At 35.3% G+C, this 26,503-nt stretch overlaps 1 protein-coding gene across 3 annotated transcripts in view; it reads left to right on the top strand.

Moving 5' to 3' along the window:
• The first annotated feature begins 1,573 nt into the window (after positions 1-1,573).
• Positions 1,574-26,503, top strand: part of ELMOD2 (ELMO domain containing 2) — a 30,435-nt gene continuing 5,505 nt past the window's right edge. Inside the window, exons 1-8 of one of the 3 annotated variants that reach the window (XM_049632211.1) lie at positions 1,574-1,716; positions 2,882-3,031; positions 4,962-4,990; positions 14,806-14,903; positions 15,150-15,279; positions 17,805-17,938; positions 21,148-21,216; positions 22,718-22,851. In XM_049632211.1, coding sequence (XP_049488168.1) covers positions 2,890-3,031; positions 4,962-4,990; positions 14,806-14,903; positions 15,150-15,279; positions 17,805-17,938; positions 21,148-21,216; positions 22,718-22,851 — 736 coding nt within the window. In that variant the 5' untranslated portion in view covers positions 1,574-1,716; positions 2,882-2,889. Of the gene's footprint in view, positions 1,717-1,776; positions 3,032-4,961; positions 4,991-8,833; positions 8,915-14,805; positions 14,904-15,149; positions 15,280-17,804; positions 17,939-21,147; positions 21,217-22,717; positions 22,852-26,503 lie in introns of those variants that run through there. The other 2 variants (XM_049632212.1, XM_049632210.1) reach the window with 2 other exon arrangements.

Raw genomic sequence — 26,503 nt, forward strand, 5'->3', positions numbered from 1 at the left:
TAAATGCAGTTCGATCAACTTTTCAGGTTCTAACCAAACAGGTTACCATTACTTTCTCTTAGAGAAAAACATGGACAGAAGTGGGCCATGGGCAGCATGGAGACAAGGCGAGAGTTCCTCTGTACTCCCGACTCTCAGCATAGCAAATTTAAAAGGTAAAAAGATTATATATAATTGCACCACAGGATTATTTCACTTTAAATCATATAAAGGTCTTGTGTAATAATTGGAAGACCCTTGAAGTAGAAATTTGTTTCTATTTCTTAACTTGCCAAATTGGCTGTGTACTTTGCCTTTCTGGATCTTTTTTACGTACAATAAGAAGTGTTCACTGAGATGATCTCTAAGTTCCCTTCAAGATCAGAGATTCTAGGGGCGCCTGGGTGGCTCAGTTGGCTAAGCGACCAACTTCGGCTCAGGTCATGATCTCACAGTTCGTGAGTTCAAGCCCCGCGTCAGGCTCTGTGCTGATAGTTCAGAGCCTGGAGCCTGTTTCAGATTCTGTGTCTTCCTCTCTCTCTGACCCTCCCCCATTCATTCTCTGTCTCAAAAATAAATAAACGTTAAAAAAAAAAACTCATTAAAAAAAAAGATCAAAGATTCTATAATTTTATTATTATAGTAGATGGTCAAATTTCATTACCAAATTGATTGTTGGTTGCTTTTACGGAGCAGGGATGATGGCTCAACCTTCACATGTCTAATTTTCTACAATTTAGTACTTTTTAAAAAATATGTTGATTTAAGTGTGGAAAAGTGTGTATTGCTGCTTCAATTTGTGTTAACAAGGGGCTGCAGGGACTATACAAATATCACTTGCGAAAACACTCCTGGAGGTATAAACAAAAAACTGACTGCTTTTGAGAAAAGGGGTTGAGGGATTAGGAGTTGTGGGTAGGTAGGGGTAAGTCATTTCTTAATGGAAGTTGTCCTTCTAACTTATATTCTACTCTCCCCTTGTCCTTTCTCCTCCGGCCACACTGGTCTTCTTGCTATTCCTCAAATGTATGAAGTATGCTCCTGGCTCAGGGCCTTTGCACTTGCATTTCTAGTGCCTGTAATATTCCTCCTACAGAAACTCAGGTTTAGGACAAAGTTCAAATTCCTTTTCTCAACATACAGAGCTCTACTTTTTTGCCATGCATTAGCCATGGGCAAGTCATTAAACGTAAATCCTGTTTCCTCTTCTATAAAGTAGGACTATTAATAATCACTTCGCAAGATTAAGATTACACGTAGGTGAAAGCGCTTTTGTAACCTTGGTGCTCTGAAAGTTACCAAAAGTACGCTGTTTCTTCCGTGCTTGGAGTCTAGGGGTAGTACAGTTTCAATCAGCGGAAATGACCTAGGTTTAAGGCGAGAAAAACCTCCAGAGCTGCACTTTGAGACCAACCTTTGGCGCCGGTTAGCCTCCAGGTAGCCGTTGCCAGGGAAACCGTTGGGAGTCCGGAGAACAAGAGCACGCGCGCCGGCTATTCAGCGCTACCTCCTTTTAGCGTTAGCAATTGGTGGAGCTCGGGCCAATCGTAGTGGCCGGAGGGGCGGGGGCGGGCAGGGTCCCGGGAAAGGCGTTCTCGCGGCCTCGCTCCCCCACTTCCGGGTCGCGGTGCTTGCAGGGAGCGCTCCGCGGGTAGCGTCGTTTCCGTTGCCGGCTGTTTGCAGTTGGGGAAACCGAGGCAGCTCCAGCTTTCCCCCTAGTTCTTCCGCTCCTGTGAGGTGGCTGCTGTTTCTTTTCCTCTCGCCCCGTGCTGCTTCGGTGCGGCTGCGCTGAGGGCGCGCGGGCTGGTTGAGACCCTCGGTGTCCTAACGAAAACCGTGGGGCGTCCAGGCCGGCGGGGCTTTGTGCGAGCCGTACCTTCCCACTCGCGGCCAGCGCGCGACCTGGGCTCGGCCAGGCTCCGGAAGGGGGGGCTCCGCGCAGCCACTCCCCGAGGTCTGGGGAGCTCAGGCGCCTCGAAGCTTGTGTTCCCTGCGCTTAGCAGTTCTTGTTTCTTTTGTCCTATTGAGCGCGGACTAGGTAGAGTCATTTTAGAGTAACAGTTCAGCCGATCTCTGATGATGGGCGCTGCTTCTGCACTGGCCTGCGGGGATTTCAAATTTGACAGCCCCCTCAGACCGTAGTCTAGAGATGATGTATCTAGGGAATGTTGAAGACAGGAAGGAGATAAGCGTTTTTATTTTAAAGTAACTCCTCACTTGTATTCCCCCCACCCCCGCTTCATTTAGAAGCTCAAGATTTTTCTAATGGCATAAAGATTCATTTCGGTTGAGGGTGTAGTTTGTTACTTTTCTTAGTGTTTCTGCCCTTCTCCTGTTGAATGGAAAATCAACAATTATTAGCCAGGGTGCGGTCTACTTTGTGTTCAACTTATATACTTCAATTTGTAAGCCATATGTAGTGGTTTTTTTTTTTTTTTTTTTTTTCTGGAATCTCCTTGACTGTGGGACAGATGTAACTGGAATTATACATAGGGGTTAAAAGAACTCTTCCTTTTACAAGCGATTCTGATATAAGGCATATTTGATATAATTGTTGCTAAGTTGGGCCCCTTTTGTTCTTGAACTGTTGAGCCCCATTTTCAAAGATGAGAACATAGGGAACTGAGAACTTGAATCTAAGTAAGTAGTTTGATTTTTACAGTTAATTCCTAAAAAGTGATAAATTGGCCATTTGACCATCCGTCATTTAATTGATCTAAATGGTATTTATTACTTCTGTCTTTGTTTTCTTACATGCCTAAATAACTGCTACAAAGTAGACCCAGTGGAAAAGCATGATAGGTATAACTTGGGATTTGATGAGTTGGATAAACTGTAAATTTTTTTACATTTTAAAATCGAATTCAAGGTCATTAAATCTGTCATATATTTCCTTCTCCAGGAAAAAAAATGTTTATTTCTTTGTGGGAGTTCTTCTATGGGCACTTTTTTCGATTTTGGATGAAATGGCTCTTACGGCAGATGACTGGAAAGTGTGAATTGCAGCGAATTTTTGATACCTATGTAGGTGCGCAAAGGACACACAGGATAGGTAATGTTATTTGAAAAAGGGTGATTAAGTAACTCTGAGTGAATATTTTTCTCAGTATTCATAGTGGCAGTTGCACTCATTGTGTATCCTGATCAAGAAACTTAGTTTTTAATCTTTGAAATCTAGCTTTGAATGATTTCTGCTCTAAAAGTATATTATGATTTTATAGGAAAAGAAACGTTATTATTTAATTCCACATCTGTGCAAAGAATGATCTTGGCCCATAAAATTCATCAGTTATGCCTTAGATTATAGTTGCAACCTATTTTCCAGAGAAAAATTTCTGTATTTCTATGCCCTTTGAAATTTTTACTTAACTGGTGGGGAAGACTGGGTGTCTGAATCTGGATCCACTTTTATATTCATCATCTTTCATCAGTCTTTTAGTGTCTTATGTAATTCATGAAAGAACAGTAACAGGTATCTAGTGATCCCTGGTAGAGATTATTGCACTCAAAGTCTGCACTGTCCAGTGTTGTAGCCAGCGGCCACATGTGGTTATTGAGCACTTAAAATGTGATTAGTCTGAATTAAGATGTGCAGAAATACATAATATACACTGGGTGTCAAAGACTTTATATGAAAAAGGAATGTAGAAAAACCTCATTAATATATGTTGAAATGATAATGTTTTGGATATATTGGGTTAAAATATATAAAATTGTGTGTTTTATTCTAATGTGGCTACTAGAAAATTTTTAAAGTACACATGTGGCTCACATTTTGCCTTGCATTATATTTCTGTTGAACAGTGGTGCTCTGTTACCTCCTAAAATTCATCAGCTTTCAGTGCTTAATTGAAATTATTGCTTTAAATTAGAACACAGAGGAGTGAGAAATATGGTTGAGGTCATCACTCTTTGACCAGAGTAAGGGAGATCAGGAATTGGTTACAGTTCATGTTCACTGTGTTAAAGGGAAAATCATGACTTAACCAAATCCTCCTTTGTGTTGAACAGCGTGCTTCAAGGAAGAAATTCACCCCTGTGAGATCTGGGGGGGGGTGGGGTGGGGGGGGTGGGTGTTGGTATCCAAGGCAACTTGGGAAGAATGAGAGATATAAGGAGGGAGTAAGCCTCAGGGCAGCTGGATGATTGAAGTTTAATTACTTCCCTAGTTTTTTCACAATTTTGTGGCTGACTTCAATTACTGCCTGCTCTTTTGATTTGCCCTTTTGGCTGCTCTAAGAAGAACAAAGTACTTTTGATGAGAAATCTTAACAGAAGTGGTTTATGTTCTGTAGTATGGGGGAAGAACATGTTAAGGCATTAATTTGTAGCAAAACTATTTGTCTTGAATTTTTCAAATTGCTGAGAATAAAGAGACTGTTAGTACATGTACCAGAAAAAAAAATGTTAAATAGTCTAGTAAAAATGTTCTGGTCATTCTTAAAATAAAAGACAAGAATGGAAAAGCTGTTTTTTTATTTGTCTGTTAGAAGATAGTTAGCCAAATAATCTCTTATTTTTGTCCCTTCGTTGTTGTGTGATTCACTTGCTAGTTCCTCAAATCTAAATGCCTACTCCATAAGGCTAACAAATGAAAAAAAAAAAAAAAGTAGTAGAGAGCACTTTCCTTATATAGTATTTAGATGAGTTTCTGGGACCCAAGCTATTGTGAGGCAGCCATGAATGAATTGCAGTGATTAGTAGACACTTGGCAGTTTGCATAGAAACAGATGACCCTGGGGAAATTAGGACAGTCCCACCTCTTTGGCTCTGGTGTGTTGTGTTGGGTTGAGAGTCTTGGAATCATATCTAGTTATCTATAAGGATAATTTTTAAAAATTTTTCCTGTGTTATTCATGTGGAAATTACATCTTCTAAACTATTAACTTATTGCTGGCTTGATATTTATACTATTTTTTATAAAGTAATTCACAAACAGCATTTAAGTGGTAACATTCTTTTTTTTTTTTTCTTTATTTCAGAAAATTCCTTGACCTACTCCAAGAATAAGGTAGGATTATATCAAGCTGGTAATTTTAGAAAACTTTTTCTTTAAAATAATACCTCAGTTTTTGAATTAGTTATTTTTTTATGTTCTACAAGTCTTTGCTGTAAAGAGTATTGCATGAAATTTCCCACTTTTTTAAAAGTAATGTCTCACAGTTGTGAGATCGAGCCCCCTGTGGGGCTCCTCGTTGACCTGGACCCTACTTAAGATTCTCTCTCTCCCTCTCCCTCTGCCCCTCCCCTGCTCTCATACTCTCTCTTTCTTTCAAAAAGAGAGGTAATATTTTATTTTTGAAACATTTTCTTTATGTTAGTGTGCTACTTGTGCACAAAGAAGGTATTTGAATAATTTGTCTTTATCTGAGGTTTTGCTTGTTTATTTTGCCTCAGAACTTGATAGCCTTTGAAAAAGCAAGTTCTCAAGAGAAAAACCTCATAAACTGTTTTTGGGCCAGATTCTTACGTGAGAGATAAAGCAAACGATTTTGGATAGTTATAAAAAACTGTATCATGTGTCTTTTGATCTAAAATAAGTCATACCTCATGCTATTCATTAGTTAGCTTCTGCTGTGTAACAAACTTATAAAATCTCAGGGGCATATATAATAATACATTGTTTATTTCTTGCTCATGGTCTGTGGGCCAACTGGAGAGGCTCTTCAAGTTGGTCCCAAGTTCAGATCTGTTACAATTGTGTCATTATGAAACCCAGGTTGAAAACGCAGTAGATACCTGGAGAATGTTCTTCTTGCAGTAGGTCATTATTTGTCCAACCACACAGACATGTCTGTCATGTCTATTAACATCTCATTTGCTAAAGTAAGTTACATAGCCAAACCCAAATCAAGGAGTAGAGAAATACACTATGCTCGCTATAAAGCCATGGTAAGCATGTGAGTATATAATTTAATTATAGGGGAGTGAAAAATTGGGACCAGTAATTCAATCTACTGCATGCTGTTCTTTTCTATAGTAGTTCACAGTTTATATATATATATATATATATATATATATATATATACACATACATATACGTATATATGTATGTATATGTATCACTCGGTGTGACAAAGGTAGAGTATGGGTCATTTAGATCATTGTTTGAAATCCCGTAGGAGATCACAGCCAGCATTAACAACAAAAGGAATAGAATAGAATAGAATTAGAAAACATTGGTCATAATAAGGTTAAATACTGTTTTATGAAATTTTAATATTCATTATCTGTGTGTGTGCATCTGTTTATATTTTAGATATCCATGGGTATGTTTGTACTTGGTCATGATGTACAATGTGGATAAAAAAGAGTCAAAAACTGTTGACTTACTGTTGTCTAGTGATATTGATATGAGTTACTAATTCATGCCAGAGAGTAAATGGACATTGTTGAATATTGCAAGCATATCAGTTATGTTCGGGAAAGTGACCTATAAAATAAGTGTTTTACTGATTAGTTACCATCTTTTTCTATTAATGGTCAAGGTAAGAAAAGCTCATGTACATGAATATATATTGGGGAACAAGAGTCTGGAGTCCTACTCTTTTATTCCAAATCCTAGAGAGATTAATATTCTTCGTCTTTTTTAATGAGAATGTAAGGATCTAAAAAGTTAATAAGTTGTTGGTTCTAAAAACTTATTTTTACCTTATACACCCATATGGTTCCTTCCATTAATTGAAACTTAGGATACAATTTCACAAAGTAACTATCAAAAATTGTGGAAGAACCTCAAGAGGAATTCTGAAACTAGCTGCTCAGTGTCACCGTGTGTAACTATTGTTACCATAACTGTAACAACAGTTTTGGTCACAGATTTTACTAATGGGATTTTATGTGTAGTAAAATTATGCCAAATTTATGTGGGACCATACATAACATTTTACTTTTTAAGAACTCTAGTGCCTTGGCCGAATCTTTGACCAAAGATTTGAGCAGTGCTATATATTCAACATTCCACCAGAGTCTTTGCAATATACAAAAGAAATAAAAACCAGTGTTGAATATACTTATGAATAGGCAATTTGTGAAAGTATAGATAAATAGAGGCTGAAGTGTTTGGGAACTTTAAGGTAGGGGTAATGAGTTAAAGAGTAGTACAATGTTTATTATTTTTTAATCTGATATACTGACTCTGAAAAGTCCTTTTGAAAAATAAACATTTGTATTGTTACAGTTTTATTATTAAAAAGTATAGATTGCTGATAGTGTTATGTAGGGCATACTAAAAAAAAGGATGGGTGGTGAACAAATGTAGTTACTGAATTATATATCACAGAAGCTTTGTTTTCTTGAAGTTTGAAATCTAAAATAAACTTGTCAATAAACAAATGGAGGAAGCCTCATCAATTTAAACATACCATTTCTGGTATGTATTGCATCTCACATATTTCCAATTACTTTGTAGAGTAAAATCAAATTCTGATTTTGTGATATTTCTACTAACCTGATCTACTTTTTTATGTACATGAGAAAAGTCTGGGTTCAAATCCTGATTTTATCACTTGCTAGTTGTTTGACTTTTGTGTAAGTTACTTATTTTCTCATTGTAAAAGGAGGTGTGAATGCCCAAGTGATTGTTTTAGGTTAGGAGATATTAATATGAAAGCAGTCTAAGAGAATGCCTAGTACACGATAAGTATCCAACAAATAGTAATTATTGGTAATATTAATGGGATTAAACCAATATACACTACAAGATTTTGAGAACTTTAAAATATTCATGAAAGCTTCTTAGGTATTTCAATTCTCAACATTACTGATGATTGCTGTGAATAAAAGTGATTTTAATCTAAGGCCAGTTTCCTGAAGCAGTGATAGAATGGTCCTGTTGGGTTGTGAACTATTTCATAGTGGAAATTCTTTTCTTGACTGTTAAAAATTGAGTCTCATTTGCTGGTATTTTAGGCTAAGGACTACTTATTAATTATATATTAAGATTTATTAAACTTTGGGATTTATAAATGAAAATGGAAACTTTATTAGAATTTGAGGAGTCTAATTCAGTATTCTGCTAAGAAGCATGGCTGCTGTGGAATGTATGGTAATGTTACAAAACTTCACTGTACTAATGCATATACAAGTATTTGAAATATTTGAAATTTAGGAAAAGAACACTTTGTCAATCTAATAGTGTTTTTAACTGGCTGCATTGTTTCAATTGCAGCTGCTGTCTTAGCTTTTAAATAATAATAATAACATTCTAGCTGTGGAATAATAAATTAGTTTTATGGCATCAGTTTAGTCGCCTGTGGGTCATTGCTATAGTGATGTGTATTTGCATATTTTTTGGTCTCTAATTTTGCAAAAGCTAGACTTTAAGTACCCAACCTTTAAGTATATAACTACATAGGCATGGTGTTTCAAAAACGAAATGTTCACACACTGTGTATACAAACACAAATGTATGTATAATCTCCCCAAATTTGCTTGCATAGTGAAGCTTACTGTTGATATTTGCTGCCTATGAATATGTGTTAATCATGTAATTTGTAATCTATCAAGGCAGGTATAATAAAAAAGACTATATTACTTTAATGTTCATCTAATGTTTTATAATAAAATCATATGTATAAGCATATATATCTTTTCTTACAAAATATATGATAAGTGATTCATATTTGTTGTTCTTATACTGTCACCCGCTTTTTCTTTAGTAAAAAGTAAATGATATTGGGAAAATAGTCTTTGGGTGCTTACATGGTTTGAGGTTAAAAAAGAAAATTTTAGAATTGCTGACCTCAGAAATTCTCTGAATACTATATATTCCAGTATGGAATATACCTTCAAAATGGTGGGGTACATAAGAACTAAAAAACATTGTAATGTTTTATATTTATCCTCCATCCAGGCTGCTATTTTGTTTTTGATGGGGAAGCAGACCTACCAAAAAGGTAGAGAATAAGCCAGGGATTGACAGATGGATAAAAAAGTAAGAAACCAATTAACTGAATATTGTTTCAAGAAATATACTCTAAACATAAAGACACAAACAAATAGAAAACAAAAGGATACACCATGCAAACAATAAGCATAAAAAAGCTGTTGTGTCTTTGTTTCAGAAAATATAAACTTGGAGTATTACCAGTGACTAAATACTTTTTTGTATTGATAAAAGGGTTAATTTATCAAATACAACATATTAAGTGTATGCACTTATTAACAAAGCTGCCAAATACTTGAATAAAAATTGACTCAAAGGGAGAAGTAGATGAATCAACAATTGTAGCTGGAAATACCTCTCAATACTTGATGGTACAAAAAGACAAAAAAAATCAGAAGGGATATTTACCATTTGAACAATACTTTTAACCATCTTGATCTAAATGGCATTTATAGTCAACAAATGCAAATGCAAAATGCACATTCTCAAGTACACATGGAATATTTATATAGACACATCAATATGTGAGTCTTTAAGTCTCAATAAGTTTCAAAGGTTTGAACTTACACAGAGTATGTTTTCTGTCTCCCAAAGTACTAACTTAGAAGTAAGAAAAGTATGACATCTAGAAAATTCCCAAGTATCTGGAAGATAACCCATGAATTAGAAAAGAACTCACAAGGGAAATTAAAAAGAAAAGAAACAAAACTGAACTCAGTGATAATGAAAACACAACATATCAAAATGTAAAGTGCACCTAAACAGCTTTTAAAGGCCTTAAATCAATGATCTATGCTTATGCCTTAAACCAGAAGAGAGCAAATTAAACCCAAAGTAAGGAAAAGAAAGGGTATAATTAAAAGATAAAAAATTAATAAAATGGTAAACAGACAAAAGTAGGAAATAACAAACTCAAAAACTGATTCTTTGAAAAGATTTGATTCTTAGTAATATTAATAATCCTCTAGGAACATTGATCAAGAAAGAGAGGAAACCCAAATTACCAATATCAGGAATGATAGAGGGGACATCAAACTACAGTCATTAAAAGTATAAGGGGATGCTATGAATTTATCCCAATAAATTCTGTAGCTTAGATGAAAGGGACAAAGTCCTTGAAAAACACAATTTATCAAAACTAACACAAAAAGAAATTTAAAAATATAAATAGCCATATACTTAACAAATGGAATTTATAATCTAAAAGTATTGCACTAAAAACTCTCCTTCACTAGTGAACTCTTATTAAACATTTAAGAAGAAATAATACCACTATTACATAAACTCCTAGAAAATCAAGTAGGAAGGGGCGCCTGGGTGGCTCAGGCGGTTAAGCATCCGACTTCGGCTCAGGTCATGATCTCATGGTCTGGAGCCTGTTTCAGATTCTGTGTCTCTCTCTTTCTCTGAGAGAGACTTTCAGGTCTGAGGTCTGGAGCCTGTTTCAGATTCTGTGTCTCTCTCTTTCTCTGACCCTCCCCTGTTCATGCTCTCTCTGTCTCAAAAATAAATAAATGTTAAAAAAAAAAAAAATGAAAAAAAAAAAAGAAAATCAAGTAGGAAGAAACACATTTTGTGAAGCCAGTATGACCCTGATACTAAAACCAGACAAGGACAGTATACTAAATAAAAATTACAAATCAATATCCTTCATGAATACAGATGTAAAAATTCTTCATTAGCAAATTCATCCCGGTAATGCATAAAAAGGATATTACATCATGATTGAGTTTTCAAAATCAATGAATGTAATTCACCACATTAACAAAATAAATGAGAAAAATAAGATCATTTCAATAGATACTAAGAAACTATTTTGACAGAACTCAATACCCATTTTTGATTAGAAAGCTAAACTAGGAATAGGAGATTCTTCATCCTACTAAAGGCCATCTGTGAAAAACATGCAACTAACATGATACATAGTACTGGAATATTGAATGCTCCCACATCGAATGGGGAAAAAGCCCAGGATAGTTACTCTCTGATTTTATTCAGCCTTGTACAGGAGGTCCTAGATAGTCCAGTAAGGAAAAGAAATCTAAAACATATGATTAAAGAGAAAGAAAGAAAACTGTCATTATTAACAGGTGGAAGAGTTTGTGAGTGCAGAGAACCCTAATAAATCTACAAAAACTACTAGCATTATTAATAAATGAATTTAGCAATGTCTCAGGACACTGTGTTTCTGTAAGTTAGCAACAAACTTTTGGAAAACAAAAGAACAATACCGCTTACAGTAGCATTTAGAAACAAAGTACTCCATGATAAATTTAATGAAAACTACACAAGACTGCACTAAAACTCGTTTTCCTAAGAAACGTTAAAAGCACAAAGATTAATCATCAATTGGAAAACTCAATATTGTTAAGATGTTAATTCCCAAATTGACCTGTGGATTCAGTGCAATTCCAGTCAAAATCCCAACAAGCTATTTTTGAAGAAAGTGACAACTCATTCTAAAGTTTATACAGCAATGTAAATTTCCTAGTACACCCCAAGTAATCTACTAAAAAAACAAAATTAGAGGACTTAAACTACCTGAATTGAAAACTTTCTAGGCAAATAGATCAATATAACAGATGAGAAACCAGAAATAGACCACATGTAATTTTTTCTTAGAGTATGTGTATGTGCACATGTATAGGAGCAGGGGAAGGACAGAGGGAGAGGGAGAGGCAGAGAGAATCCCAAGTAGGCTCCACGCCCAGTGTGGAGCCTGCCACCAGGCTCTGTCTCCCAATGGTGAGATCATGACCTCAGCCCAAATCAAGAGTTGGATGCTTAACCAGCAACCACCCAAGTGCCCCGTAGAGACCACATGTCATTTTTAACAAGGATTCCAGAGCAATTCAGTGACAACAGGAAAGTGCAACAAATAGTGCTGGAACAATTGGATATCCAAATTGAGGAAAGTCGGGGCTCAACTCCTATTTCCCCTACATGTGAAAATTAATTTGATACGTGCTTTACACCTGTGTTTAAAATTTTAAAGCTTCTCAAAATATTGGAGAATATCTACCACCATGGGTTAAGCAAAGTTTTCTGTTAGAGAAGATAGAGTGCTACCATTTAAGAAAAAGTTGAAAAATTAGGCTTTATCAAGATAAAAACTGCTTATCAAAGATGTCTTTTAAAAATGAATTGGCAAAAAAAAAATGGATAGGCAAGCAGCATGCTGAGAAGATATTTGGTTAGCACATATATTTGGTTAGAGATTTGTATCTAGTAAAGTACTTTGAGATCTCTAATAAAAAGACAACCCAGTTTTAAAAAGGGGAAAAGCCTTGAATAGTCACTTCACAAAGGAAAGAGATGCATATGCGTGTATACACACATATACATGTATATAAATATATAAATATACATACGTACATATACATGACATGGAACATATATTCATATATATGTACGTATAAAAGTATATATAAATAAAAATGCCAAAAAGCACTTCTAAAAGTTCTCTACATTATTAGCAGGGAAATGCAAATTAAAAGCACAATAAGGGGATGCTACATGCACACTAGGATAGGATGATGAAATTTCCTAAATGAAATGGGCTGACAGCACCAAATGTTGGTGAGCACCTATGGGAGTATAAAATGCTACCATTACTATGGAAAATGGTTTTGGCAGTTTCTTCAAAGTTAAACATATCCTGTGTCTTAGCAATTCCACTCTTAGGTGTGTAAGAGAAATGAAAACCTGTATTTACAAAAACATAATAAAGGATCTTTATGGCGACTTTATTGATAATCATCTAAAACTGGAAACCGTGCAAATACCCATCACAAGAATGAATAAGCAAATTAAGATCTATTCATAAAATAGAATATTACTTGACAGTGAAACAAATTACTGTTAAAAGCAAGAATGTGAATGAATCCTAGGAACATTGAAAGAAGCCAGACACAAAAGAGTACCTACTTTCTGATTTGATTTATGTGTACACTACAAAGTTATGATGATAGAAATCAGGGTAGTGGTTGCTTCTTAAAAGAACAGTTGATTGAGAAAGGGCACGAGGGAACTTTCTGGGGTTATGGAAATGTTCTACATCTTGATAGGGATGTGTAATACTTGGTTATGTGCATTTGTCAAAATTGATCAAATTGAGTAACATCTGTTCCTTTCACTGGATCTGTAATATACCTCGATTTTTTTTTTTAAAAGTCAGTCTGCTGGAAAAAGTATTTGCTAAGAGACTAGACATTGTTTCTAATATGAACTCTGAATTTATGTAGGGCTTTAGCAAGTTCAGTCACTCATTCATTCATAATGTAAGAGTAAATAAGAGAGACAAAGCCCGTTGGCAAATATATAAAATAAAAGTAAACAAATATGGTGTAGTCAGTGCTCTGTCACTGAGGTATGAGCATAAAAGGAAGTAGCTGACTCCAGGGCCAAGGAAGGCTTTACAAAAGGAGGTGATATTTGATTAGGTTTGTCATGTTTTAGGAGGCAAAAGGCTTCTATCCATGGTAAAGGTAGCCCTTTCATTAGTCCTGAGTTTTAAGCTTAAGTTTTAAGTTTTAAGATATTTCCTGTAGGCATATGACCTCAGCATTTGACCAACTAGACCTTGTTGACCATATGTGTATCTTTACTGTCAGTCTTTGATCATTTTCCTTCTCATTTTTTAATTTACTTCGGGGAGTCTTCTTTTTCTTCCCTTTTCTTCCTTTTAAATAATAGTATGCATTGCTGTACTTATCTTTTACTGAAACAGTTGCCTTCCCACAGGTTTTTATCTGTTAAATATCTCCATTTAACAGTTATTTGTTACTTATCTTTTACATGCAGGATATGAAAAGATGAACTAGATACAATCTCTGTCCTCAAAGAATTTTCTACTTAATATAAAAATAACTATAATATAGAAAGTAGAATATATCATAGAAAGGTTATAGATAAATTATTATGGGGATTCAAAGAGAGGAGAGGTTAATTCCACTTGAATAGAATCAGTGAAGGCTTCTTTGACCTGGTATGTGAGCTAACTTAAAAATGGGAAGTATTGATATGTTAGTGATTGGGAAAGAGCATTCCAGAAGAAAGGCCCAGGATATGCAGAGGTATAACTCCAGGTATGATGAGAATATTTTGCCTGGAGTTATAAGGGATACCAGAGAGGATTTTGATGGTAGTTTACAGAGGGATAAGAGTTAAAGAAACTTTTTAAGGGTAAGAAAGACCTGAACTTGTTTGATTGTTGAAAGAAGGATCCAGTGGACATTTATAGGACATATTATGTAAGAAATCTGCTTTATATGCATAGAAAAAAGACTAAGGATATCTGTTACCATGGGCTATGTCTGGGGGGTCAGTAATTACAAGAATATTTGAGTTCTTTCTGCTCTTCTGCATTTAAGTTTTTTAACTTTTTTTTTAATATTTATTTATTTTTGAGAGAGAGACAGAGAACGAGTAGGGGAGGAGCAGAGAGAGGGAGACAGAATCCAAAGCAGGCTCCAGACTCTTAGCTGTCAGCACAGAGCCCACTGTGGGGGCTCAAACTCACAAGCTGTGAGATCATGACCTGAGCCGAAGTCAGAAGCTTAACCAACCGACCCACCCAGATGCCCCAAGTTTTTTTTAACTTCTGCATTAAAATTTTTGTACACATATTTTTGTTATGTAATTAAAAAAAAATTATATATCTGCTTCATGCACCCACTGTGGTGGTAGCTCATTTGCTAAGAACTTACCAGTTGAGAACCTATTGATTCCAGTTGAAGAAGCCTTTATCTGATACATCATGCTGCTTCTCTTTTATATATGTTTGTATGTATGTATGTATGATTTTAGCCCTAGTGAAGCAAATTTGGTTTATTTTACATTTTAATATATGCATTGTAAAGACTAAATGCCCCCAAAACTTACTGTTGTGTTTCAACTATAAGAGATTTTCCTCATTCAGCTTTCTTTCACATAAACAGGTTTTGCAGAAAGCAACACTTGTTGTTCAGAGTGAAGTAGACAAATGTGTAGAAGATATAATGAAGGAAAAGAATATTAACCCTGAGAAGGATGCCAGGTATGCTGTCTTTACAGTATTCTCTTTTATTATACACTAGTATGGTGAGGTGTGGAGATCACATACACAGTTATAAAATATTGGAGCTGAAGGATTTGTAGAGATCATCCATTTCAACCATTTCACTTCACTAGATGAGGAATTGAGGAGATGCTTTCTAAATACACATATGAACCACAAGCTATGGAAGACATTATTGTGATAAGAAGACGTGATTTTTAAAAATAATAATTTTATCATTTTCAGTTTTAAAATCTGCATGAAGGCATGCTTACTGCAGATATCCGGTTATAAACAGCTCTATTTGGATGTAGAGAGTGTGAGGAAAAGGCCATATGATTCTGATAACCTCCAACATGAAAAGCTGCTTCTCAAGGTAAAATTTTGTTTTCAGTATTTGGAGTTATTGGACACTGGAAAAATAAATTGGGCTTGAGCTAGTAAGGTCTGTGTGCAAATTCTAGAGGCTTACACAGTCATCCAATTTCTTTGCCCCTTTTGTTGGCAAAAGATTTTGAGTTAACTATTTTTATAATATTCTGATAAGCCTCTTTAAAATATATTCACATAAATTTTAATGTTTTTAATTCTGAAATAAAAGATAAACTTATTAAGAGAGATATCTTTTTAACTGATAAGTATGAGTCCATAAGCTTCAGATGTTCCCTCTACTTTTTGTATAAATCGCTCATTTAAGTTAGGCATTTTTTTTTAGCTTACTTTCAAATTGTGAACATGGATGTCCCATTTCATATTATTATGTCAAATATTTTAGGATTTATGGAATGTGAATTGCCAAATAATGCCACCACAGATTTAAAAATTAATAAAGTAATAAAATTTACTTTGAATTTTCCTATTTCTTATTTCTAAAGTATAAATACGTGAGGCTGGTGAGAGGCCAAAATTAGAGATTAGTATACCCGGAATAAGCTTTCCAGATCATCTGGTCTAGCATCTTCATTTTAGGTTTAGGGATGAGGATTCTAAGGCCCAAAGGAGATAAAGTAATTTGCTTTAGGGCCAATTTTATTTTTAATGGTTAAAGTCAAAGAAAATAGCACATTGTACTTGGAGTTAGGAGTTTGTTATACATAAAAATGCTGTAGAAAAGAGGCATTAGTAGTATCTAAGTAAGAGACAAGTTAAAAAAAAAAAACAACACTGTTTTTCAAAAAGAGTATAAATACATACTTCACTTAATTTTAAAATTAAAAATAAAACTTGATTTTGTCAAATGAGGATGATGAAAATACGTATCTCAAAGGGCTGTTAGTGTAGACTGAATTTGTATATTTAAAGTTATAGAAAAAAATTAAAAAACACAAAGTTTTAGAATTGTGCTGGGCACTCACTGTGGCTTGGCCTCTGTTTATATCCTCATTGTTAATCATTATTCCCTTAACTTCTGACCCTTTTTACATAATACCTTCCCTTTAGAAGGGGTAAGATGTAAATCCAAGCATTTTAGTCAAGGGAATTTTTATCTTAGTGATTCATCATGAAACCCAGTTTTAAAGGTAAAAAGCCAGTTGCTGGCAGTGAACCACCCAGCCATTGCACAGACTCAGCAGTCTCTGTGGGTAAAGTAGGTACGTGTTTCTGTAAGTGTAGTTTAAGGCCCACCTTCACTAAAGTTAACGAGTGTCTTAATATTTAGAACTGAAGGTTCTACTTTTACCCTATGAAATCAGAATCACCAGAGATGGAACCCAGCAGTTTGATATTTGTGTATTTTATTTTACTTTATTTTATTTTTAATTTTTTTAAGTTTATTCATTTTGAGAGGGAGTAAGTGGGGGAGGGGCAGAGAGAGAGGGAGGGAGAGAATCCTAAGCAGGCTCTGCACTGTCAGCACAGAGCCTGATGTGGGGCTCAAACTCACGAAATGGGAGACCATGACCTGAGCCGAAACCAAGAGTTGGACACTTAACCAACTGAGCCACCCATCATCAAACCCCTTGCCAAACTCATGGAGAGATGCCAATATGTTAGTAAAAAGAGAAGAGACCAGGTAAAATCTAATGTAATGCCTGGATTCACTTCAGGGCCAGAGTCTTGACCCTGTCTTAAAGTCACAAGTCTTCACATTTTATTTTAGGTGACAGGATACTCCTTTCATTAGGAGTCCTTTACTCAACAATGCCTGAAATTGTAGTGAAATGGAAAAAAAATGCAGGTATTTCTGTTCTGCAAATATTCACAAACTTTTTAATAATTTTTATAAGTCTGTTTTCTTTGATGACTTTTGTGGTATTGAATTTAGAAAAGGATTAAATTTTTTCAACTTTATTTTGCTTTGGTTAGTTTGTTGCTAATATTTGATTTCTGTTCTTAAATCCTCAGTCTTAAGGAACATATTTACTTGAAACCAAGCCATATTATATTTTTCTTTTAAAATTATGAAAATTTATAAAATAATGATCATATGGATTGAAATACTAGCAGTCTTACTTCTTCATGATTCCCTCCCTGTCTCCCTTCTGATTAGGGACTAATCACTCACCATTAGAGTGGAGCCTACTTAAGTATTTAGTGTTTGAGGCAAGGACCAAGTACCTAACAGTGTTTTTCTTAAGGAGGCAGTTTACCAATGCTGGTATATATGTATTACTTAGTAAATAAAGATACTTCACTGTTTTAGATATCTGTATACTTGACACTTTTTCAAAGTCTACTGTTCTTTATATCAGTCTTTTAAGTTAGGGTAAGTACGCTGCATTTTTTAGGATAATTGTAATGTTCTCTTAAGTATAGTTTTTGTTGAACCTATAATTTGTCTACAAAAGCTATTTAACATTGAAAGCATTTGACTTAACTCATATTAGCTATGAGAAGAAAAATGTCTTGGTAAATTAAGAACATCACTATTATTTGTAATATGGAAGCATGTTTGTACAGCTTTGGAATCTTCTAATGCCCACGAAAAAGTTGAAGGCTAGAATCTCCAAGCAGTGGGCCGACATTGGTTTCCAGGGTGATGATCCCAAAACAGACTTCAGAGGCATGGGCATACTTGGATTAATCAATCTCGTGTAAGTGAAAATAAACTTTTTTTTCTTCTTTAAGTGAAATTACATGGAACCTCCAATATTATTAAACTCTAATAATTGATCTAGTTGTTTCACACTTTCTCTGAATTTGAATAGCTACACTGCTAGAAGTATTTACTGATGTGCTGGCAACAATATGAAAACATGGGAAAGATTTTCTGTGTGTATGATTTCTTTGCTGACTAATATCTTTCTTCTTCCTTTCTCTCCCTGGCCTCCTTTCTGATACCTCTTAAGTAATTATATACTCTCTTTTCTTACTCTTTTTATCTTCTTGCCTCTTCTCTCTTGATTCTCTAATTCCATTTTGGGAAATACAACTCGATAAGATACAAATAAAGTGTCTTCACACTTATTCTTCACCATCTGTAACAAGTGATCCAAAGCCCTGACTTTTCAGAGCCTATATGAACTCTCTCTTTTTGTTTTTTCCTCCTTTAATACTTACACTTGGGCACATACATGAAATTCCAAAATATGTGATTAAAGTCAGAATTGATGGCAAAACTATTCTAGAAAATAAACTGAAAGATTAATATGGATGTGGATATGCAAATTAAAAGATTCTAGTGTTTGGGTCTCTCCTCGAATTGTGATTTATAGACTATAAAGTGCCTAGAATGGGAAATGTAACCAGTAGCAAAGTTTGGATGGTTGTCACTGTGAAAAAATTATTCCTAAAACTGTGCTCGATTGTTAATATTGAGAAAAAATGACTAGATTTGTATGGAGAAAGCTATTTTTGGGGAAAACAGACACAGGAGGGTTTTGATATCTCCAGTTTTTTTTTCCAGTTACAAAAGTATTTAATTTTCTGTAATATCTAAATTTTATAAGTGTAAAGATTCCCTGTAAGTACAACTGCCAAAGATGTAACATAATATAAAAATAATAATTACAAAAAGCGAGATTGCCAGTTTTCTACTTCGATAAACAAACTTCCAGTTGGAATTGAAGTAGAATAAATGCAGTTTGTTTCCACTTGGAAGAATTATAAAATATTTTAAAATTCATTGTTTTTCAGAACACATGGATTCTTTGTTCTTAACCTTTAAAAACCATCTTTTTTCTTGGTACTTGTAAATTACACAGATACTTGAACCTCAGTTAGCTGAACACTATTCTGATGTTTCTTTTCTTTTTATGAGTAACATTGCTTCTTGCTCTTTTCCTAAGAAATCGAGATTTTTCAGCATTTGCCAGGGGGGCACTTAATTTAACTTAACATTGAAATAAGTTGGTAGGATTTGATTCAAGACTGTAGCAAGGGATTCCAATAGACCTTTAAATGATTTACAGACACTTGTATGTGGAGCTAATATTACTAATTTGAAAAATGACCAAGACGCACATATGTTAATAGTTATTTGATTGCCAATGATGTACTACAGATGGTTGAAAACAGAAAAAATCAGAGCTGATTCCTCTACAGTTACGTTTGTTGTTCTGTGTATGGAGCTATGAGTCTTCGGGGTCAAAGTAGCAATACAGTCAACAAGCAGGCGAGCTGTTCAAATATCCACATGTAATTTATTTATCTTTCTCTGCCTTCATTATCTAATCTCTTGAGATATTTTGTTGCTTTGAAATATAGCTGGTAGTTTGATAATAATGACTTAGGTTGAATGAATGTTGAGGCAGGTGTAGAAGAAAGGATACTGTACAGAAAATGAATTCAAGAGAGACTGAAGAATTCAAGAAGAAATCTGAATAGAGGAGCAAATAGAAGCAGGTGACTAGAAGAACGTACAAATTAAAGCCAAAACTGTATGTAGGAACAGAGAAAAGTTAGGAAGGAAGGAGAAGGATGGAAGGCGGGCAGGCAAGCAGGTGAGAGGGAAGGAGGATAGGAAGGAGGGAGGGAATTCAGTGCAGATTATTGTAAGGAATAGTTTTCCTTATTGCACAGATGTTCCTTTTTCTTAGATGCTGTTAAGATAGGGGTTGACTATAAGTTCATCAAGGAAATTAAATACTGTTCTGTGTTACAGATTGAGTATTTTAAGAGTAACTTGATTATTGAAATAATGTAATACTGAATTATATTAGTATCATGTATGAAAATGAAATATAAATAGTTTAGTAAAGGCATCCTTAGAGCCAACCTAGGGATAAAGAAGAAAAATGAGAGTATGTAAGGAAAGCATTGCACTAAAACCGAACTTTTCCTTTTTGGGGAATTATAGATCCCTTTGAGAATCTGATGAAAGTTTTGTATATTCTCTCCCCAGAAAATGTATACTCAGGAAAATTATGCATAATTTAAGGTGGTTCATGGGTACGCCTTCATTCATGAATGATCCTTCATTCACAGACTTCTGAGTTAACAACTCTTGTTTTTTAATGGGTTGAATGTTAGAGCCAGTAAAGAAAAATGGAAATCTATATTATTAATCTATAGAAGGAAAATTTGGTTAGAAATTTCTGTACTTTATGAAAATCTCAATGATTATGCCCTCTAAAATTTAAATGAGCCATGGAAATCCACTTTTTATTCTACTTCTTATCCTCATATAAGTATACATGTATATGTGTAGGAGTACCAGTGCGTCATGAGGTGATCCAGAAGGTTGAACAGAAGACTAGTCCCTAGCTTTAAGAACTCAAAGAAGTTCATTACTATAAGCCAACAGGATGTATGAGCCTGCAAACAGATAGCTTTATATATTTCTCTGTGGTACCTGCTAATACTTCTGTTTTATGGCCAGCATTTTAGTTATACCACTGACCAAGGAGGATATTTTTAGTGCAGAAGAAAGGCTATTGACCTTCTTCTCTTTGCACGGAAAACACCATTACACAATACTGACCTAAGCTGCAATAGAAGAAATAAGCCAAGGTGAAAGGATGATGTCCCAACAAGCACACATGGACTATTTTATAGAAAATTTAAAATCACAACAAACAAACAAGAAGAACTCTAGATCTGTTTTAAAGATAGATAGAATGCCTCTTGTTAAATCATTTGTTTGCTTAAGTACTTTAAAGCCTTGCCCTGTACTAACAGGATAGGCCTGATAGCTCAGAATTAAATTTTGACTCAGAAGCATTTCCAAGTCCCTGAAATGATTTGAGATGGAGATTGGGATGATTGTGGCAGTGTTATCGTCTTAACAGTAGTTTTTTAAATTTCTCCTGGATCTCTTCAATTTGAATGATGTATTTTATTATTTTTCCTAAACTTCTTAAAGGTATTTCAGTGAAAACTATACCAGTGAAGCTCACCAGATTCTTTCCCGTTCAAATCATCCAAAATTAGGGTAAGCTGGATAGATCAAGGCAACTATAAATTCTTGAATGTTAAAGTGTTGATGAGATTATCTGGATTTGAAAGTATTTCATGGTATTTTAAAAAATGAGATTATTTTTAATGAGAACTTTATAAAGGATATTGCATGATACAGTATTTTAAAAGTTAAGTGGATCATAAATCAGTTTTGTATTCAGTATATTTTTGTCACAAGATATAGTTTGTCTATAAAATGGGGGTAAGGAACTTTAAGGTTTCTTGAGGAATAGATTTGAAAATAGGAATAGGAAATAGCTTTGAAACAGAAATAGGAAAATGAAAAATAGCTTTGAAAATTGTGAAGTGAAATGCAAATGAGGCCCTATTATTAGCTTTGTCATTATTATTTTATTCTCATATTCCAATGAGACCTATCTTTGAAAAAGCGTTATTAAAATATTACATTATAAAAATAAATACTCTGATAATGGAGAAAATGTCAGGTTACCTTAGAAGTCAATGAGAGTGTATGTAGTACTCTTTTTAATTTTTTTAAGGATTTTGGTTTTTGGTATTTGTGTGACCAAAGCTTCATATTTATTTATTTATTCATTTATAGCTTTACATATATGTGTGTGTATATACATACACGCACACATATGCGTGTATATACACACACACAAACATATATATTGGATTTTTTTTTCAGATTTTTATTTAAATTCTAGTTAGTTAACATAGTGTAATATTGGTTTCAGGAGTAGAATTTAGTAACTCATCACTTACATACAACATCCTGTGCTCATCACAAGTGCCCTTCTTAATACCCATCACTCACCTAGCCCATTCCCCACTCACCTCCCTCCATCAACCCTCAGTTCTCTATAGTTAAGACTCTCTTATGGTTTTCTTCTCTCTCTCTTTCCTTACCCTATGTTCATCTGTTTCGTTTCTTAAATTCCACATGAGTGTAATCATATGGTATTTTTCTTTTCCTGACTGACTTGTTTCATTTAGCATAATATACTCTAGCTCTGTCCACATTGTTGCAAATGGCAAGATTTCATTCTTTTTGATGGCTAAGTAGTATTCCATAGTGTGTGTGTGTGTGTGTGTGTGTGTGTGTGTGTGTGTATGTGTGTGTGCGTGCGTGTGTGTGTACATACATACACACCACATCTTCTTTATCCATTCATCAGTCAGTGGACACTTGGGCTCTTTCCATAATTTAGCCTTTGTTTATAAAGCTGCTATAAACATCAGGGTGCATGTGCCCCTTTGAGTCAGTATTTTTGTATCCAAAGCTTCATTTTTACTTTCTTAGATTATATCCAGAAAGTCAACAGCCTCTAAAAGAACAGAAATCTTTTATCTATTCTGGTTTATTTTTCTTAATAGGTAGAGATTATTATAGAATCAATACTGTATTAGAAATGGATCAAAGTAACTTTTCACTGATTTCTTGCATAATTTTAAAGTTATTTTATAAGCTGTTTGGCTAGCTGCTATAACTGGTAATGTTTCTGACATAGGTATTCTTATGCAATAGTTGGAATCAACCTTACTGAGATGGCTTATAGCTTGCTAAAGAGTGAAGCTTTGAAGTTTCATCTCTACAACTTTGTTCCTGGTATACCGACAATGGAACACTTTCATCAGTTTTATTGTGAGTATTAAAATGACTTAAAACTAGATATTTCTAAGAAAATCTTTAAATCATTAGGAAGATATATAATTTAATATCTCTATTAAGTATATAACTTATGCTTTTATTTAGGGTCTTTGAAAAACAGGGAAATAATGGTAGATGGGTCCCCAAGAGTATTTTACCATCAGTTTCTATATTTGCTGAATAAAAAAATTTAGCAAGGCAGTTTTTTCACATATATGCAAATTTAGGATTTATGCAGTTTTTCTGTAGACATCCATTTTTGTAGTCAACTATAAAATGAATTTTCTGTCTTGAATACTGGTTAGTGAATGCTGCTGAGTCAAGGACAGACCATTCACAGATTATTTTGTTAGTCTTGTAAGAAAATTTAAAGGAACGTTCCCCACCTCCTATCCCCACCCCCCCCCCCACCCCTTTTCAAGGCCAGGTTTTCTTGTATTAGGTTGGTGGTACTTAATAAGTGTTCCTAATGCTGTCATTATTACCACTGTTCCATTAACTTTTATTGTGATGGTATTTGCACACTGAAGGTTTAATCAAATGAACTTATCTTGTGAAGCTATTGCTCAGAGGCAAAGAATTTAAACCTAGCATAGTTTCCCATTCTACTTTTCTTGATCTTTTTGTAACACCTTTTGCATGCTGGCAGGATATAGGAAACTAGTTAGGTAATAAATTGCCGAATCATAACTTCTTCATCTCCATTGTTGAAGGTGTCATCCAAGTCTCTCCTTCACACAGCCTCCCCGGCCTTCACTTGATCTCTTACTCCCGGCGTGTCGCTTCCTAAATTTCTCTTGCCTTTATCTACTTTTTCCCATCCCCCTTGTAACTGCATGACATCAGGCTTTTGTTACTAGATTACTGTTTTAGCTTTTTCACTAGTCTTTCTCTGATGACCTTCTTCCAGTTCTTCTACACATTGAAGATAGGACTATTTAAAATGAAAATCTAGGGGCGCCTGGGTGGCTCAGTCGGTTAAGCGTCTGACTTCGGCTCAGGTCATGATCTCACGGTCCGTGAGTTTGAGCCCCGCGTCGGGCTCTGTGCTGACAGCTTGGAGCCTGGAGCCTGCTTCCGATTCTGTGTCTCCCTCTCTCTCTGACCCTCCCCTGTTCATGCTCTGTCTCTCTCTGTCTCAAAAATAAATAAACATTAAAAAATAAATAAATAAATAAATAAATAAATAAATAAATAAAATGAAAATCTAATCGTTTTGCTCCACTGCCTACAATTCTTTAAAAGGTTCCATTAGAAGGCCTTTCATAATCCATACCTTGGTAACTTCTCCAGGTTCATCTTCTGCCAAACACCAACTCCCCACAGTCTGAAATTTAGGCACCCTGGTCTTCTTTTAGTTGAGCAAATGTGTCGTGCTCTCTCTTGACTCTGGACCTTTCACTCTGCCTGGAGCACTGTTCTGGTCCCTCCTTTCTTTCTAGGTGATGCTACTCATCTTTCAAATCTCAGTTTAGACATGACGTTCTCAAGTCTTATCAGAGACTTTGTTCCTTTGGCTACCCATTTCTTTCTCTATTATTCTTCTCTTCTCCTCTTTTGGAATATTTTTATCAGAACTAGTGACCTGCTTTGGTATCTCCCATTCATTCATTCATTCACTTGCTGTGTGTCAGATGCTGTTCTGGGCACTGGGGATATGGCAGAAATGAGGCAAAATCTCTGTGTTTATGGAGCCTTCATTTTCCAAACCAAAACGAAACATTCCCTTAGTGCGGCATCCACCTCCAGTTACCACTCCCATTTATCTGCTCCCCTTCTTGTTGAACTTTTAAAATAAATGCTGTTTTCACTTCCTAACTGCTAATCTTTTTTCTAACTCCAGTTTGGTTTCTCTCCCTACTACACTGCTAAAACGGATTTTTTCAAATACATGAACAACCTTTTTTGTTGCCAGATCCACTTGCCACCTTTTTTTTCTTCGTGTTATTTGATACTTTTAGCAGCACCAGGCGTAAACCACCATGCCTTTCTTCTTGCAACCTTATCTGGGCTTTTCTGATGGCACATTCTTTTGTCTTTTCTCTGGCCCCAACTGACTCATCCATAGACTTTTTATGCTGAGCCTTCATCTACTCCCTTACTAAATGTAGGAGCACCTCAGAGCCCAGTCCTAGACCCCCTTCTGTCTTCAGCCCTTCATTCTATCTGCAAGTGGTTTTATCTAGTCCCCTGTTTGACATACCATATATGTACTAGTGATGCCAAAATGTACATCTTCAGCCCAACCTCTCTCTTTAGCCTCCAGCATTTGGATGTCTAGGGTTTTTTTTTTTCTCTTGTTTTTTTTTTTTTTTTTCAATGGAAAAGGTTAAAGGATCTCATGGGGATGGGCACACAAAGTAGGAGTTGATACAATGTGTTTTCAGATGGAGGGTCAGGTTTTTCAGGTCCCTAGGACCCCTGTCGATGATCTGCCTGAGGGCACTGGTTTCCTTTACCATAGCAGAGTTATCATTGTAGTTTTATTTATACACCCTCCTGGCCCTTCCTGACTGTACTGGAGATGTCTCTGTGCCTTGGCTGCTCCCAGATACAAATCGTGAAACCGGGTCAGTATAGCCCCAGCATACCTATCCATTAGTACAGACTCTAAGTGTGTGTGTTCGTCCTATGAGCTGGGAAGAGACCCTTCCTTGCCTTGGGTCAAGCTCAGCCAGTCTCCTTTTTTAGGGGTTGGGCATTTTGAACAGATTTTTATCCAAATCTGCATCATCTTTTCCCTGTTCTCCAGGTCTTATCTTTCATCTTGTTGCCAGGGAACTATTTATCCCCATTAGTCTTGTTTGATTTACTCCCCTAAACCTCTCATTGACTTTTAGCATAGTGTCTAGACTCCTGGGACTTCACTGACGGCCTCTGATAATTTGTTTTCTCTATGAAATATATGCTTGTTTAAAGATGCCAATTGAACATAAAACAAATATAAAAAGAAACAATCAAAAAATTCTCCCCTCCCCCAAATTAAACATTTTACCATATTTAAGTAAATACAAAGTGTGGTAGGTAAGAACGCAGTGCAAAATGACTTCTGCCCAGTATTTTTTCCCCTATTTATGGGTAACATGAGCATCTTTGAATATTGTTGATCTCAGTGCCCTCAGCATCAACATCTTATTTGGCTCCTGTCTAGGAAGAGCATCAAGGTAATATCTGAGGTGCAAAAGTCATTATAGGACCTTCTCAGTTGCCTTGTTTTTATCAGTTCTAGATTCATAAGAGCTGTGCATCATCCTAGAAACAATTAAGCTTATGTCTCAAATTTCTTGGAACATTTAAAGCAAACACACACACACACACACACACACACACCTCTCTTAATCTTACACACTGGAGTTTCCTCCCCCAAATTGATTTTTATACCCTTTACTGTAAAGTTTTATGTCTTTTTTAAAAAAATCTTTATTTATTATTATTATTATTATTATTATTATTAATGTTTATTTATTTTTGAGAGAGAGCACACATTGAGCGGGGGAGAGAGACGGGGACAGAGGATCCAAAGCGTGTTCTGTGCTGACCACAGAGAGCCTGACGCGGGGCTCAAACTCACGAACTGCAAGATCATGACCTGAGCCGAGGTTGGATGCTCAGTCTATTGATCCACCCAGATGCCCCTAAATGCTTA

Source organism: Panthera uncia, chromosome B1, assembly GCF_023721935.1.
Source record: "Panthera uncia isolate 11264 chromosome B1, Puncia_PCG_1.0, whole genome shotgun sequence".
NCBI lineage: Eukaryota > Metazoa > Chordata > Mammalia > Carnivora > Felidae > Panthera > Panthera uncia.